At 41.5% G+C, this 17,953-nt stretch overlaps 1 protein-coding gene across 4 annotated transcripts in view; it reads left to right on the forward strand.

The window, feature by feature from the left end:
• LOC111143103 (solute carrier family 22 member 15) overlaps nt 1-6,475 on the forward strand; it is a 79,952-nt gene extending 73,477 nt beyond the window's left edge. The window contains exons 10-12 of one of the 4 annotated variants that reach the window (XM_022496582.1): nt 1,189-1,265; nt 4,424-4,486; nt 4,812-4,877. In XM_022496582.1, the coding sequence (XP_022352290.1) occupies nt 1,189-1,265; nt 4,424-4,486; nt 4,812-4,816 (145 nt within the window). In that variant the 3' untranslated portion in view covers nt 4,817-4,877. Of the gene's footprint in view, nt 1-1,188; nt 1,266-4,297; nt 4,487-4,811 lie in introns of those variants that run through there. The other 3 variants (XM_022496580.1, XM_022496579.1, XM_022496581.1) reach the window with 3 other exon arrangements.
• The last annotated feature ends 11,478 nt before the right edge of the window (nt 6,476-17,953 follow it).

Here is a 17,953-nt window from a genome sequence, read left to right on the forward strand (position 1 = left end):
CACCATCCTGTCTCAGGCACCTGTCAGGCAAGGGGACTTGGTCCCTGTTGTCACAGAACCTACATCTTCACCCAAAATATACACATTGTTAAAAAGGTAATTCCACTTAGAAGTGAAGATGAGGTTTCCATATTAGTTGATAAATGTGGTTTCTAATGAGTAGGACACACTCCTATCAAAGGGAACATATTCTGTCTGAAGTTTCCCCTCATAAAATAAGTCTGAAAACCAAACGTGGAGGGCAGGGATGTGGCTCAGTCTTCTTAGAACTGCCTTTGTGAGCCAGGCAGGGGTTCCCTAGCTCAGCACTTCCCCAGGCTTTTCAGAGATCATTCCAAATGTTTCCCTCATCCCTGCAAACTTAATGATTCTTTCTGCCTATTAATTTTAAATCCCTTCCCCCCCCAGTTTTTCCCAGGCTGTCTGTGATGGGCCAGTCATTTCCTAATTATTCCTCTGACCTGTTTTTTTCTTTGGCTGCCAGCTGTGATGCTAGGATGACCATTTTGTCCAAACTGGGACACTTTTGAGAGTAATTAGGCTGGGGCAAAAGGGTGATATCTGGCCACCCCACCTGTAACCACTCTCATTCCCACTCCCTCCCATCACTTGCATGGCTGTACTCCTCACAAAGGTAATGTTTGTGGTTTCCTGAGAATATGTGCTCAATTCCTATTCATATGCCTGACCCTTGAATCGTCAATTAGTTGAATTTAAATAAATGGGCAGACTTCTCAGATCATAAAACCCTGGCTCTCCATGGGTATATCAATTCATAGGAAACCTCACACACAAAAACCCATTAAGAACATTGGACAAGAAATATTCTCATGGTCATTTCTGCACCGTCCTCTGTGATAACTGCACTGTCCAGTGTGGTAGTTACTAGCCTCGTGTGGCTATTTAAATTTAAACTAATTAAAATGAAGTAAATGAAAAACCCAGTTCCTTGTTCTCACTAGCCCCATTTCGAGTGCTCGTAGCAGCAGGTGTCTAGCAACTTTCATATTGGACAGTGTGGTTACAGAACATTTCCAGAACCTCAGAATGTTCCAGAATGTTTCACTGCTCTAAAGGAGACCATGCTTCTTCCACCTTGGGATTTATTATTATAGGCCCATTACAGGGTTTTTACATTCCCCCCGCCCCAGAACTTACTGATTTTCCACTTTTTTTTATGCCTTTCAGGAACGTTGGGCTTGGAACTTGTTCTATGTTCTCCCGAGTTGGTGGGATTATTGCTCCCTTCATCCCCTCACTGGTTGGTTTGTACCTCCTGGTTTTGTTTTTCTGGATTCTCTGCTTTGGAAATGTTTGTACCTTTGCTTACAATGTGGTAGCAAACAGTTGCCACTGAAGATCAGCCTGCCCCGAGTGGGAAGCTTGTCTCTTTTAGATTACGTATCGCTCAGGACACAGGGGCTCTGACCCAGGATGCTCTCACCCTCAAGACTCTGAGTGTCTGCTTATCTGCATTCACTGGAGAGTTAGCTAATACCAGCATGCCCCTTCCTGTCTCCATTCATCAGTCAGTCAGTGAATATTTGTGAAGTTTCTGCAGTGTGCTGGGCTCTGTGCCGAGCGCTTCAACATCTGTCGCAAACTTCACAAGAACCATGTGAGGCAGGGATAGTTATTATCCTCTATTAAAGAGGAGAAATTCAGCAGAAACGGGCTACATAACTTGCCCAAAGTCATACCACTTAGACAAGAAAATTAGAAGAGAAACATGCCTAGTCGTGGGTCTATTAAGAGCTTTTTAGTGTTTTCTCAATTTCACAGTCAAGAAAAAGAGGGTAGACTTAAGAGCTGCCCTGAAAATCCTTCCAGTCTTGAAATCTTCTGGTTCTGTGATGGATTAATCCACAGAGCCCCTGTGCATGTCTCTGCTGGGTCCAACCTGTGGCCTTCCCAGCCGGTACTCAACAAAGGGTGACTGGATGTGCTTTGTAGACAGCTGTTCTCCCCACCTCCTAGCCATGCCGGCAGGCCAGGTCCAAGGACACAGGGGGTTCCTGCAGGACCGGCCAAGAGGGTCCTCGGCTTCACGCAGCATGGCAGTCACATGAGCCGGCCGGAGGTAAAACAGTTCATTGAAGATCCAGAGAGACCAGATACAGACGGAGTGACTGGGAGGCTCAGAAAGGAAAGGAGGGAGGCTCGTCTTTGTCCAGGGGGCTGGGAGTGGTCTGGTGTATGTGTCCTCTCAGGCATCCAGGCATCCAGGAACCGGTTAGAACAAAGACAAGGGCACCAGTGTTATTCCTTGGAGCCAAGGGGTCTTGGCATGAAGATGTCTAGAATGTCTCCAGTGGTCTGGAATGTGCATACAATAGCTTCACCTGGTCGTTCTCCCCTGGTCCTTCCTGAGATGTTTTCTGCTCTAGAGAAATCATTAAGTCTTGGCCCCTGCAAGAAGGACCTATGTGATTTGCATTATAAGCCTGTGTAAAGTCAAGTGGGGGTGCAGGTCTGAGCAACCGGAGAAGCAGGAAAAGCAGCAAAGGGAAAACCAGCCTTTTCTCTCACAGCATCTCTTTGGTTTCCTGGTCTCCCTAGTACAGGAGGGTGTCTCTGAAATCCCACCGTGACCTTTTTGTTCTTTCTTTCTTCCTTTCAATCTTTCTGGTCTTTCTGTCTTTCTATCTTTGACTTGCAGTACACTTCCTTTTCATGAGTATCTCTTTCCATGTCTCCTGCTTAATTTCACACGGTCAGACCCTTCCTCTGATATGTATTTGTTCCATTCTGTAAAGTGTGTGGGACATTAGAGGTTTATCTCTAAAGATCTCTGGACTCTGTCTGGCTCTCCTAGAACATTAGACTACCTAGCCTTGGGTCTCTGTTCCTGCTCAGTTGAGAAGAGGTGAGAGCGTTGTGTCCCCCATGACTCAGCAGCACACCCACAGTGTTGGACCTGTGTGTGCATGTGGGATCCAGAAGTGAGATTCTGCCTGGCTACCTCCGTCCCCTGCCCTGCCTTGTCCATCATCTCTTTACTTCTGAAAAATCAGGCAGAGGATATCCTAACTAGGAGTGGTCCTATCCACACAATTTGGAAGCCCAAATAAGATAAAGCTAAACAACTCCTAACAAGAGCTCAGGAATGTTAATGAGCTCAGAAAGGCCCCCAGAGCAACATGCCAGTGGCTGGAGAGCAGCACACAGTTTTCTGTGCTGTTATCTTTGAACCTGTTTGTGTTTCGAGAAACTCTATACATTGTCCCAAGAATGTCTGCTGGATCTCTGAAGCAAAGCTGTATCTCCCCATTCGGTTTGGGTAGTTTCCGAACCACACGGACATGCCGGGGTTCTTTAGGTTTTTCTTTTTCTTTTCAGGATGTTCATACCTTTAACCCTTGTCCTCCCAGGTATGTTGCTGAAGTGGGAGAGCGGGGTTCTTGTCTCCCCGAGTTGAAGAATGAATCTTGTGGACAAAGGAGAGAGGAAAGGGATAGATTTTTTATTAACCAGGGATACAGGGGGAAAAAAAAAAAGCTCTCAGGAGGGAGAGGGGCCCCAACAGGGTTGCTGCCCCTGAGGGCTTTTAGGGTAGGTCTTTTATTAAACCTAACCAGGGAACTTAAATCTTTTTAATTTCTCTACCGATAGCACCTTTGTGTAAGGACCAGTGATAACATCTTTAACAGCTTACTTTTTTTTTTTTTTTAAGGGTCTGGTTATTCTCTGTTAGATCCCAGGTGACTGTCATAAAAAAGACCCCCTCCAGGGACACCTAGGGCAAGGCAATCTGGTGTTTTCCCTTATCTCTGGTTTCCTCACACCTCCACATTTGGGGGATTGCTGTGAACCTGATCACAGAGCCCCTTCCCTATCTCTCCCTGCGAGCCCCTCCTGTCCCTTACTCAGTGCTAAGTGAATCAGCAAGCTTGGTGGGTGGGGCGATGGTTTGGCTGATACGAGTGTGGAGAACTTTAAAGTTTATGGTGATCAAGTCTTTGGGGTACCTCCCAAGCAAAGTGTATGTGGAGATCCCTAGGATCTAAGGGAGTTGCCTGCAGTGAAAGCAGTACCCACGCCCCCACTTCCATTCTGATCCTCATACCTCTGAGGCCTTTCTGTGTACGCACCCCCACTTCTCTGTGCCTGAGCAACCACTCCATGATTTTCCAGGGTAACTCTCCATGGGGGAAGAAGTGGCTTCTAGTGTATTCTCGTGGGAAGGCATGACCTGGATAGTAAGCATGGCCACGCCTCGGGCACAGACTGCTGATGTCACGTGCTGGGAACCAGATACCGAGTTTTCATGTTTTTGTTTTACTCCCTGCCCCCACAGAGATATGTGCAGTGGTCTTTACCCTTCATTATCTTTGGAGCCACCGGCCTGACTTCCGGCCTCCTGAGTTTATTATTGCCGGAAACCCTTAACAGCCCATTGCTAGAGACATTTTCTGACCTTCAGGTGTATTCATATCGGAGACTGGGGGAGGAAGCGTTGTCCTTACAGACCTTGGATCCCCCGCAGGTATGGTGTGGTTTTCCTAATCATTCACAAGTATCGCTTGGGAGGATGACAGTTTGGGGAGCGGGAGGAGAGAATGTCCTGGTTACGTTTAATAGAACCAAGCAAAGCTGTTGGAAAACAAAGGTGTGGGATTAATAGCAGCTGGTGTTTTAGAGAAATGAAGATGGCTGGTGAGTCATTCACTTTCGTAGAACACTTTAGGGTGAAATCTTAGGGGAGAAGATGTCATAAAGATTCATTTGTTGGTTGAGTGCTAGTTAATAATTTTCATTTTAGAAACGTCATGGTGTCATGTGACCATTCTGGATCTCCTTTCCCATTTCAGTCTGAGGACAAGGATGACACTGTAGGCAGTGAGAGTGAGGAAGAGGAAGAGTTCTTCGATGCGGACGAAGAAACCCAGATGATTAAGTGAAGTGGCCCGGGATCCTGCGTCACAAGCAGACAATCTCCTCGCCTCTGGCGAAGGCAGGCTTTCCCGGGAAGCGTCGGGAGTCGTGGAAGTACAGGCTTGCACACACACGGGAGATCCTCAGCACGGCTCGTTTTTTTCAGGCGCAAAGGAAGATGGAGAAGAGATTTCGTGAGGACATCACTGTACTGAGCGAGTAGTCGTTCATTAGTCGGCAGTTCAGGCTCATTTCTGAACCATGACTTCTGGCCAGAGAGCTCCAATCCACATGCCAAAGTGGAAAGCTAATTTGTTTCTGGAAGTCTGATCGTGTTGCTTATCCTTGATCATGCCTAAAGGCAGACATATAAAATTCCTTCTGCCCTCTTAGTGGGATAAGATAAACCATCCTTAAGATTTCATCCTAATACCATATTTGACATCTGCCCCTTATCATTTGTGCCTCACCAGGAATCTCTCCAGGCCGACTGGTGTTCGCATTCCAGTTTCATGCCAGAGGAAAAGCACTGAGAGGACATTGTGTGTGGCCCAAGGCCTCCAGCTTTCCCCTAACTGATGAGAGGTGGGTCCACCCCGCTCGCTTCCCAGGCTCAGGATTGGCTTGAGTACCCTGTGTCTTGAGCCCCACAGACGATCCAACTGTACCGAAGCGATTTTTCTCAGAGCCAGAGGTGTGGCTGCAGCTCCCGCTCACTCCCTTTGACAGGCAGCTTGTGTCACTTCCTCCGTTCTGACTTGGGCACATCTCCAGAAACTGGTCCATCTCAGATTCCAGTACCAGCAATCACTTCAGAACTGGGCTCACTAAGGGATGAAGCTTCGTGAAGGTAGAGGGCAGCCGCAGAGTGACAGACATGTCAAGCATTTGAAAAGGGGCAGCTTTTATAAGGAAGAAAAGAAAATGATCTGTCGCGGGTTTTCGTTCTGTTTTCCGCGTTGTACAATGAGGCACTTGGGCAACCGCTAAGAACTTGAACACTTCTAATTCCAGGTCAGTCCCTACCTCTGTGTCAGAGTGGAAAGCAAGTAATTTCATAGGAAGTGTGATTTTTTTCATGAAGTACTGCCAACTTTCAAATAAGTCTGTCACACATGGTTTTCTAAAATCATATGCTGAAAGGACCTGTTTCCCTCAAAACTTGAATGCTATCTCAAGTAGGAGTGTTACCTGGAGTCAACAGGTTTGTGCAATATGGCTTTAGGCCACTTTCCCAACCAGGAACTTTACTGTGTCTTCAGAATTTCCCATTTTATTAACTCGGAGAAAGAAGTTGCACTGAAGTTAAAGAGAAGACGTCATGGGGCCTGCTTCTGGAAATCTCGGAGACATCACCCCCAGCTGGCTCTGACACTTCCCCAACTGCTTCCACATTAACCTCTTGGTTTACACTCTATCAGTCTGTACCTTTGTATTGGTTAAAGTATTTTTATGTCCTTTATGCCTTTGATGATATTTTGAGCTCTTCATACATAGGGGCCATCTCTTCTGCTGTTTGTTTCTCTCTGATGTGTCCAGAAGAATATGGGCCTAGACACAGTAAGGACCTAATAAATATTGCTGTTTCTAACCAAGAAAACTGTGGATGTGAATGATGCTTGCAATATCATTTTTATAAATCCCAGGCAAATATGACCCCCACCCCCAAACTGTGGAATCCTGCTTGTCTATCTCTGGCAGATGGAGACCCTGCCCACCATCAGGAGAAAAAGAGAGGAGGAACTTACAAGGACACTTAGAAGATCTTCTTAGTGGCTGGGCATTAAAAATAAAACAATGAACTGACATATGTGTGCTCTTTGGTCAGTTAGAGCGTTCTTTGCCTTATGAGGATAACATGTCCCATTAGAGAAAATTTGGAAACTGGAAGTTAAAAAAAAAAAAAAAAAACACCATAGGCCCAACACCCAGAGGCAACCAGTGTTATGGCTTTGTTCTAACTGAAGACCAGTTGGGAAACCATCTCTCTGCTGGCACCGGGATTCCCTCTGCTTCCGGCTAAATAAGCGAGGATTCCATTAGTTCTATCCCTGGGTCTCCTGCTTTCCCAGCGGTGGGCTGGAAAAAGGGAGGGGGGATACACATGTCACTTAAAAAGACCAGGCAGGCTATCAGCTGCTTGAGTCAGTTGTCACTAGTAAGGTCCATGGTTCTTTCTAGATGGTCTTTTAGTGAAGTTTAATAATCATAATTATTAAACTTTTCATTCTACCACCTTTTATAAAAAGATTTTTTTTTTCCTTTTGATATTAACTGTTGAAGAACAGTGATTGTAGAGAATGTGTACCTGTGTATATTTGCCCTGGTTAAATGATTGGAAAGCTTTTAATTTACAGGGAACATGATTTGTGCAGATGATTTGTAAAAAAGAATCTTTTAAAATTTTTCTTATTGTATTCCAAATTAAATTTCTTTTCTTCTCAAAAGCAGCAAGAAGAATGTAAACGCATAGGAAACCCCCAGTTTCTAGGGTCAAAAGTCTTAGAACAACTTATTCAGAATCTTGGTACTGATATGTTAAAAGAAACAGCATTGTAGTTTCTTGATCTGGGGAGTTAAAATCAGTGCCCATTGAAAATACAGTATTTGTCATTTGGCTGCTTTCAAGCAGTATAGACATTCTTTAGTATTTAAAAATGAACAAGTAAAATACAACAAATAAGCAAATGAAAGTTTCTGAGGCACTGTTTAAGAGAATATAATCTGGGCAGGTATTTTTGTGGAGGTCAAATTGATGAAGAAACCATTAGTATCTTTAATATCTAATATCTAGATTTATATTTTTAACAAAAACATTGAAATAATTGTCACTAACATACCAGAATTATTTTTTTAAAAAGATTTTATGTATTTACTTGAGAGAGAGCGCACACACGAGTTGGGGGGTGGGGGCAAGGGAGAAGGAGGGACAGAGGGAGAAGGAGATGCAGACTCCCATGCTGAGCGTGGACTCCACCTTGGGGCTCAATCCCCTGAGATCATGACCTCAGCCAAAGGCAGATGCTTAACCAACTGAGCCACCAGGTGCCTGCATACCAGAATTAAAATACAGTTTTCCAAAAGACTTATTCTTCCATTACAAATTCTTACTAGATCATCGGTTCTAAAACTAGAAAAGTATCTATAAAAGTCTCTTGCAAAGGCTTCTAGGTGTTATTTAGTGTCCATCAGTCCGGTACAGCTGGAATTTGAAAGGTGGGAGTGACATGGAGGTCATGCTTGTGATGTGTCGGTTTTTCCAGCTGGAGTCCAAGGTCATAGAGGCATTCGGTTTTGCTGAGGCCGTTTTAGCAGCAACATTGACAGGGGCAGCATCGATTAAAATCTTAACAAGATTTTAGGTAGAACATAGATTGAACAATATAGAATCTAGATAGAGCAAGATGTTAACATAGAACCTGGCAAAATAATTCTAGTATTCATATGGAAAAGTAAAGATCCAAATCAAGACAATCCTGGAAATTAAGAGCAAGCAGAGGGACTTGACTTTCCAGATATCAAAACTTGTAAAGAATCTATAGTACTGGTGTGGCAGTAGACAAGTACAACAAATTGAACATAATAGAGATCTCAGAACAAGACCAAGCATGTAAAAGATTTGGCATTTTTCAAAGATGGCATCACAAATCAGTGGGAAAAGGATGAACTATTTCAAATGTTGTTGTGAGAACTACTGGGTTTCCATATCAAAGAAAATAAAATTAGGTCCTTTCTTTTCACCATAAAAAAATAAATTCCAAGTGAATTAAAGATCTAAATAGAAAAAAGCAAAATTTTAAAACAATTAGAAAGTGATATAGGAAAGGGGTGCCTGGGTGGCTCAGTCAGTTGGGCATCCAACTCTTGGTTTCAGCTGGAGTTTTGATCTCCAGGTCCGGGAATCGAACCCCATGTTGGGCCCTGCGCTCAACATGGAGTCTGCTTGAGATTCTTGCCTCCTCCTCTTCCCTCCTCCTCTGCTCCCCTCCCCACTCACAGGTACACATGCACACACTCTCTCTCTCTCTAAAAGAAATAAATAAAAATCTTTTAAAAAAGGAAGTGATATAGAAGAATGTTCTTATGACTGACTTTGTGGGATAGATGAATTTCTTAGACAAAAAGTGATAATCATAAATCATTTTAAAAAACTGACATGTTTGATTATATCTAAATTTTGAAGTTCCTTCTGTATGACTAAACATACCACAAAGTTTGAAGAAAAACAGTAAGTTAGGAAAAAATATTTGCAACTTCTGTAAGAGATAAGGATTAATATTCAGAATATATCAAGAGTAAGTGCAGGGACGCCTGGGTGGCTCAGTTGGTTAAGCAGCTGCCTTCGGCTCAGGTCATGATCCCAGCGTCCTGGGATCGAGTCCCACATCGGGCTCCTTGCTCGTCAGGGAACCTGCTTCTCCCTCTGCCTCTGCCTGCCATTCTGTCTGCCTGTGCTCGCTCTCTCCCTCTCTCTCTCTGACAAATAAATAAATAAAATCTTTAAAAAAAAAAAAAAAAAGAGTAAGTGCAGTAAATTACCAACATCAAGAATAAAAGCATAGGGCGCCTGGGTGGCTCAGTCATTAAAGCCTTTGGCTCAGGTCATGGTCCCAGGGTCCTGGGATCGGGTCTCACATCAGGTTCCATGTTTGTCAGGGAGCCTGCTTCTCCCTCTCCCACTCCCCCTGCTTGTTTTCCCTCTCTCGCTGTCTCTCTGTCAAATAAATAAAATCTTAAAATAAATAAATAAATAAAAGTGTAGACATCACTAAGATCCTATAGGTGATAAAACTTTATTGTGAATGACTTTATTTCAGTAAATCTTATAACTTAGGTGAAATGGAGAAATATTTTGAAAGACAAACTATGAAGCTCACCCAAGGAGAAATATGTAATCTGAAGAGCCTTTATCTTTGAAAGAAATTGACACCATAGTTACAAACCTTTTCACAGAGAAAGCTCCAAGCCCAGGTGGCTTTACTTGTGAATTCCAGCAAGTATTCAAGGGAGTAATATTATCAATTCTACACAGTGTTTCAGAAAACAGAGGAGAGGGAACATCTCCCACCTCATAGATCTAAAAAATTTACAAAAACACTACTACAACTAAAAAGTTGTACAAGGTGGGTGTCTGGGTGGCTCAGTTGGTTAAGTGTTTGACTCCTGATTTTGGCTCAGGTTGTGATCTCAGGGCTGTGAGATTGAGCCCCATGTCTGGCTCTGCACTTAGGAGGGAGTCTACTGAAAATTCTCTCCCTCTCTCTCTCCCTCTGCCCCTCCTCCCTCCCACTGCCTCACTCTGTCTCTCTAAAATAAATAAATCTTTAAAAAAAGTTCTATGGGTGTAGAGAGTTTAGCAAGGTTGACAGGATGTAGTCCATATATAAAAATTAAAAATCAATTGTATTTCTATGGCCTGGCAACAAATAATTGGAAATTAAGATGAAATTTTGAAATTAAAATGAAAATGTACCTCATTTCAGTGGATTACAAGCAAAACAGTTTTATAATTAGATTGCCTGGGTGTAAATTAGAACCCTGTCATTTATTAGATGTTTGATCTTCAATAACATTTAAGATTTTTCTTAAAAAATACAAATCAGAAAGAAAAGTAATAGGAAGTTCACAAAAATATTGTTAGGCAATTCACAGATGAAAAGATGCTCCACTTCATCAGCAGGTCAGAGAAATGTAAATTGAAACAACATTAAGATATTTAAAATCCATTAGATTGAGGGGGAAGTTATAAAATTGAATTTTAAAGATACGAAGAAAAAGGAATTTGCTTACATCCTCATAGAAGCTAAATTTATTCAACTGGATGTTAATAGTGAGGTTGAAAATGTGCATATTCTATGATACAGAAACTGTGCTACTGGGTATTTATCACAGAATAGTTTTTAGATATTTTGTCTCTAACCCATTATAAGGAAAATGTTTTACACTATGACACACATAGTACCCACATCTGCATACATATCCATATATATATAAACAAAGTTTCGCCAGATAATCCTTACCCTTTGTACATACATTGCTTTGTATTTTCTATCTTATTTTACTTTAAAATGAAAAGAATACTGATAAAGACCCAGAAAAGTGATTTCACAATTCATAGGCAGGTCAAAATGTGGAGCTGGTAAAAGTGAAACTTGATAAGCTTAATATTGGCCTTAATACTTGTCTAGGGCATGTGTGCAAGAAGATGTGTATAAAAATGTCCATTGTAGTAGTAGTAAAACAATGAAATTAAATACCTTAGTAGGGAAATGCATAGTACAATTTTATACTGAGAGAACATAATGAAACAGGAGTTTTATGTATTGAGGTGGGCAGATCTCCACTTTCTTGAACAAAATAGTGTGGGCAGGTTTTTGCTAGATCAGAGTCATTTCGTCGTTAAGTTCTTTAGTGAGCGACTGGAGGACTTGCTAATTATGAAGATTTGAGTGTATTTTATGCCATATTTACAGTCAAGACTATTGATACTCTGTGGCAAAAAGAAAATAAAGAAATTTCATTGTTACTCTCATTTATCCCTCCTCTCTATAGGGTGAAATTTCTTTTGAAAAAGAGCTTTGCTTCTGTGGAAACATTTAAACAACTTCTCAGCTGAGACCCCAGAGCTCTGTGGTATAAAGCTTAGAAGAGATTACTTATTTATTGAAACTGTCAAAGGGAGATGTAGCCAAATCAGTATTAAAATAACTTCAGTCTAAGCCCTACAGAACATTTGATTTTAAAGAGAATAGATTCTGACGGAATTGCTTTGCTTCAAAATATAACTTCAAGAAATTGAATGAAATGATTATGTAAGATGGGCCAAAAATACACACTCAGCTCAGAGGAGAGTTTAGTAAATGAATGATTTACCAAGATGTGGGCAGAGCTTCCAGAAACCAGGGAAGAGGAGCCCTTATGCACAAGAAAGCTCCTCGATAACAGTGGATGCAGGTCAGCCTTCTGGGGCTCAGCACAGGGGAGGAGTGGATCCCGAGACTCGGACTGGAGTTACTCAGCCCCAGGAGGCACTGGAGAGTTGGTGAAATGCCCATCACGTCAGATCATTAGCGTTTTAAAATCATGGAAGCTTTAAGCTGTTCTTGCAGGTGATGGTACAGCAGATCCATTGGCTTCCTAGAGTCCCTTAATGATTATAGGTGCATTTAATACCACAGGATGTTTGCTTTCCTGTTTGCCGTCAGAGGCGGTATGCATCCATCTAATTGTGCTGCACAATCGAGTTACCTGTTCATGGATATAAATGTTCATGGATTCATTTATGTAAAAGAAGAAATTGGAATATGTCTTTCTGTCTACACCTGGAGTGTGATCTGCCTCTCTTACCTCCCTTCCCCATGCTAATTCTTTCAGTGGGCACTGAAGAAATACCGGTAACATCAAGGTGGGCATCTCACCGCGTTGCTGATCCTTTTTGAGGCGATAAAGATTGATTGTCATCAGCAAATAATTTAAAGCCTCCTGTCTCCCCCCCACCCACACACACTAATCTCAATAATAATAAATAGAAAAACAGTAATCTGAAATGAACTGTTACGTCTCCAATATGCCTGCCTCTAACACATCCTAGATTGGAAAGCAGAATTCTCAAGTTTATCAGGAAGGAGATTGACAGAGAGCAGCAGTTCACTTTTGAGTAACCTTCCCATATTATTTATTGTAATTAATCTTTCCATTAGAGTTTCCTCTGAATGGACAATATAATGAAGGGAGAGGAGGAGAACGAAGAGTATTTTGCTTTTACGGAGGAATAGAAACAGAAAAGACCAGGGGTAAGGAAATGCCAGGCACACTCACTTTTCCGTAAAGACTCCCAAAATCCTTTTTCGTTGATGTAATAGGGTATCGTATTAGTTTCCTGTTGCTCTAACAAGTTACCACAAACTTAGTGGTTTTAGACAACACAAGTTTGTTCTATTATAGTTCTAGAGGTCAGACTCCAAAATGAGTCTTCGGGGGCTAAAGTGAAGATGTCGGCAGCGCTGGTTTCTTCTGAATTCTCCAGGGACAACTCCATGCTTTGTCTCTTACAGCTTGCAGAGCTCACGGCATGCTTGGCTCAGCACTCCAGTGTCTGCTTCTATGGCCAGGTAGCCGCCTATTTCTGATCTTCTGCTTCTGTCTTAAATAAGGACCCGGGGCCTAGATAATCCAGGCTCATCTCTCCGTGTGTAGATCCTTACCTTAATCACATCTGTAGAGTCTCTTTGGCCATAAAGGGTAACATTCACAGGTTCTGGGGATTAGAATGTGGGTGTCTGGGGGCAATTACGTAGCTTATCACAGGTGTTTTAAGTATACATTGTCAAGGCTCCCAAGTAGACAGACGGGACCTACTGGCTCATTAGTGTATAATTTTAAATTTTATGGAATAACCTCATCATCGTTAAAGAAGCCAGACCCAGACCATGGGTAAGAACTTCAAATGTATATTTATTGTTCATCTTATTGACCCTGTTGGCTAAGCCAGGAGTCTTTAAATTACAGTTTGAAAGCATGAACTGCTAACAAAAGAATTTAAATCTACTAGAATTCATTTCTGAGTTTTATTTGTGGCTGTATCTTCACAGTTTCCAGCAGTCTCTTATCAAAATCAGTTGTTATTACTTCCACCTTTGTTATGTGCTCTTAGGCATCCTATGCTTTTCCATTATAGTACTTATCGTGCAATTTAATAAATGATGATGTCTTCCCTCAGCCGCTCATAGGCCGTCAGCTCTATGAAAACCAGGTACATGGCTTTCTTCAGTTTTTACTAAAGCTGGCTCATTACACTGGACCCCCTGTGTCCGAGGCATTCAAATATTTTTGAAGGAATGCATAAATATCTAGCCACTTCTCCACATCAGCTCTGTTGCTACACTGCATTCAAAAACAAACAAGGTCGGTATTTTACTCATCTCAGAACTAGCACTGTATTTGTGACACAGTAGGAATTTAACATTTTAAGTGAATGCCCAGGCACAAAACAGTCAAGACTAGCGTAACTGGTCTGTCAAGTAAGATGCTCCAGATGGATAGTTCTTCCCCAGAATTAACTTGAGAAGGGGATCTAGGGATTGCTTAACTGTGAAAGCTACTTGTAGATAACCAGAAAGACCTTCATTCCACTTTAATCTTCTTGCTACCTAATCTCACCATTTTTTTTAAAAGATTTTATTTATTTATTTGACAGAGAGAGATCACAAATAGGCAGAGAGGCAGGCAGAGAGAGGGAGGGAAGCAGGCTCCCTGCTGAGCAGAGAGCCCGATGCGGGACTCGATCCCAGGAACCTGAGATCATGACCTGAGCCGAAGGCAGCGGCTTAACCCACTGAGCCACCCAGGCGCCCTAATCTCACCATTTTGTATAAAATTAGAATTAGGAATAGAACACATTCCAGAGAGAAATGATCCCCTTTAACAAGAGATGTCTGTTTGGAAAATGGAAGTAAGCAAAGAAGGGTTGACTGTTAAATAATCTTGTCCACAAAATGACAAATGTTGGAGAGGCTGTGGAGAAAAAGGAACCATCATGCACTGTTGGGAATGCAAATGGGTGCAGCCATGGTGGAAAACTGTATTGAGATTCCTCAAAAAATTAAAAATAGAAATAGAAAATAGAAAAAATAGAAAATAGAAATAGAAATACCGATAGAATATTGGTCCAATAATTCCACTACTGAGAATTTACCTAAAGAAAATGAAAACACTAACTCAAAAAGATATGTGCACCCCTATTTTTATTGGAACATTACTTTTTAAAAGATTCATTTATTTAATTTAGAGAGAGGGAGGGGCAGAGGGAGAGAGAGAATTCTGAAGCAGACTCCCCGCTAAGCGAAGAGCCAGACACAGGACTCAATCCCAGGACACTGAAATCATGACCTGAGCGGAGTTGGCTGTTTAACTGACTGAACCACCCAGGCACCCGGAGCATTATTTACAATAGCCAAAATATGGGAAGATGTGGTATATATGTGTGTGTGTATGTATATATATGTGTGTGTGTATATACATACACACACACATCCCATTTTTGTGTGTGTATACATATTTACACACACACAAAATGAGATATTACTGAGCCATAAAAAAAAAGAATGAAATATTCTTGTTTGCAACAACATGGATGGACCTAGAGGGTATTTTGATAAGTGAGATAAGTCAGAGAAACAAATACTATATGATTTTACTTATATGTGAAATCTAGGAAATGAACAAAAATCAAAAACAGACCCTATAATGCAGAGAACAAATTGATGGTTGACAGAGGGGAAGGAGTAGAGGGATGGGTAAAATGGGGGAAGGAGAGTGGGATATACAGGTTTCTAGTTATGGAAACTACATCATGGGGATGTAAAGTACAGCATAAAGAATATAGTCAGTGGTGTTGTAAAAATAATAAAAAACTAGTAATAATAATCTTGTCCATGTATTTATAGACTTATTACCAAATACCATTCATCCTGTTACAGAATAAATGAAGGGTTTTTTTAAGATTTTATTTATTTATTTGAGAGAGAGAGAACATGAGAGCATACAAGCGGTGGAGAGGGAGAAGCAGGCTGTCCATCGAGCAGGGAGCCTTGATGTGGGACTCGATCCCAGGACCCTGGGATCATGATCTGAGCTGAAGGCAGATCTTAACTGACTGAGCCACCCAGGAGCCCCAGAATAAGAGTTTGGTGATTTTTTTTTTTTTTTTAATGGAGACATTTCCCTGCCCCCATAGAGAGTATTATCTTAATTCCTAAATTAAGGAATTTTTGGTGTAACCATCAATGTTGTAACATCCAGGTCTCCTAAAATAGTTCAGCTAATGGAAACAAGTAAAAGGTTTAGAAAAGGTCTCAGTTTGATTTCTGTCAGTTTGATTCCTGGCATCAGTACATTCAGGGGAAAAAAAATCATTAGGAGTTGGATCAATGTCTAGGTTTTTCTGTTTGCTAGGTAACTAAAAGACTGGCTCTTGTATGTTGACTAATATGTAGGTCACCTTTGATTTATTAGAGGAATGCTTTGTCAGAGGGATGAAGACATACCTGAAAACAACTGGGAATAAAGCCTTAGGGGGAAGTTGGACAATAAATAGTTGTCTTTATTTCTCCAGTCTGCAACGTCCCAGAAGGCACTATTCATTAATTTGTAAATAACCTCCCAAACATCTTCACACAGAGACAAATTTCCCACACTGAAAGAATTTATAATCTTCCCAATCCAGTCCATCTGGAGAGGGATGAGGCTGGGAGTGGGCTGATGAGAAGAGGGACAGGCCTAGGGAGGCAGCTGAGAATTTGGGGGAAAGTTTTTTCAAGGAGTAAAGTTTATGTTGGTTTGGTCTTGTGGAAAAAGGTACTTGAGTTAAGTACAAGAATAGAATCAAGTTTAATTGAAAAGGTGTCATAAAATAGCATCCAGTAAGAAATGGGGTGGCCACCCAAGCTTTGTGTGTCTCAGTTTCTTTTCAAGCACTTCATACCACCCCAGATAGCTTCAAGTTTATCCTGGGAAGATGTGCACAAAACATCAAAAGATTTCCTTAACTAGCTTCTAGTATTCTAGGGATTATTTCAGGAAGGAAAAAAAAATCACATTTATTCATCAAATATTTTGAGTATCTACTAGGTACTGTATTCTAATCTAGGTTCTAAGTTAAAAGAAATAACACATATTGAGCATGGTTCTAAAAATTTATATTCCTTGGCAAATCTAATCCTCAGAAGAAAACTTTGGAATGTATGTTATTGATTCCATTTTATGGATGAGAAAACTGAGGCTCCAGTTAAGTAACTTTCCCAAGTCATGCAAATAATAATTGGCAAAGCCTGGATCATCTGACTTCACTTCTTAAGGGATTGCTATACTACTCTGATCCTTGCAGGGTTCTTGATTTTAACCAGGCCTTATGTTTCCATGGGCTCCTGGCTGATAATGTTGGCAGTGGGGAAGGCAACCTTTGTGCATCAAATGCCGTCCGCCATCTCACCATATTAAATACATTCTATGGTGATGTCATACTTCTCAGAACAACACTCTTTTAGTATATGTGCTGCCGAAGCGAGCACCAGAACAACACTCTTAAGGAGGTTTATAATCCCTCCTCGGTTGATGAAGATAATAGACTTGGAGTCATTCAGTAACTTTCTCAAAGGCACAGCTAGTAGGTGACTGTGCTAGGTCTAGATCCCCCTTTGTCTCTTGCCAACGCCCATGCACTTAATTATCCCTTTGGGCCTGCCTCCTGTGAAAGAGTTAATTCAAGGGAAAGGGGGACACTTCTTTTTCAAAGACTTTGAGGACAAGCTTCAGGGCAAGAACAGTTAAGCTGAGAACAGACATGGGTCTTGAAACCAAGACTCAGACTTTGTGTGTGCGCCCGCGCGCGTGCATGTGTTTGTGTGTGTGTGTGTGTGTGTGAATGTAGTCGACATACAACGTAACATTAGTTTCAGGTATAAAACTTTGTGATTTGACAAGTTTGTACATTATGCTGGGTTCACCACAAATATAGCGACCATCTGTTCTATTATATTGTAATTATAATATCACTGACTATATTCCTTAGACTCTGCTTTTTATTCCTGTGACTTGCTCGTTCCGTAACTGGAGGCCTATATCTCCTCTTCCTCTCCCCCATTTGGCACAACCCTCTGGCAATCAACAGTTTGTTCTGTGTACTTACAGTTCTCATTCTGCTTTTTGTTTAATTTTATTTACTTTTTATTTTTTATTTTTTTGAGAAAGAGAAAGAGAGGCAGACAGAGCACGAGTAGATCAGGACAGAGAGAGGGAGAGAGAGAATCCCAAGCAGGCGTCATGCTCACCTCAGAGCTAGACAAGGGGCTCAGTCTCATGACCCCAAGATCATGACCTGAGCTAAAAATAAGAGTCGGATGTTTAACCAACTGAGCCACCCAGGCACCCCATTTGTTATTTTTTTAGATTACATTTATGAGTGAATCATATGGTATTTGTCTTTCTAGTCTGATTTATTCCATGTAACATATCCTCTAGGTCCATCCATGTCTCAAATGGCATGACCTCATCTTTTTAGGGCTATGTAATATTCCATCAT

This window comes from Enhydra lutris, unplaced genomic scaffold (assembly GCF_002288905.1).
Source record: "Enhydra lutris kenyoni isolate GAN:26980312 unplaced genomic scaffold, ASM228890v2 scaffoldscaffold9, whole genome shotgun sequence".
Classification (NCBI taxonomy): domain Eukaryota; kingdom Metazoa; phylum Chordata; class Mammalia; order Carnivora; family Mustelidae; genus Enhydra; species Enhydra lutris.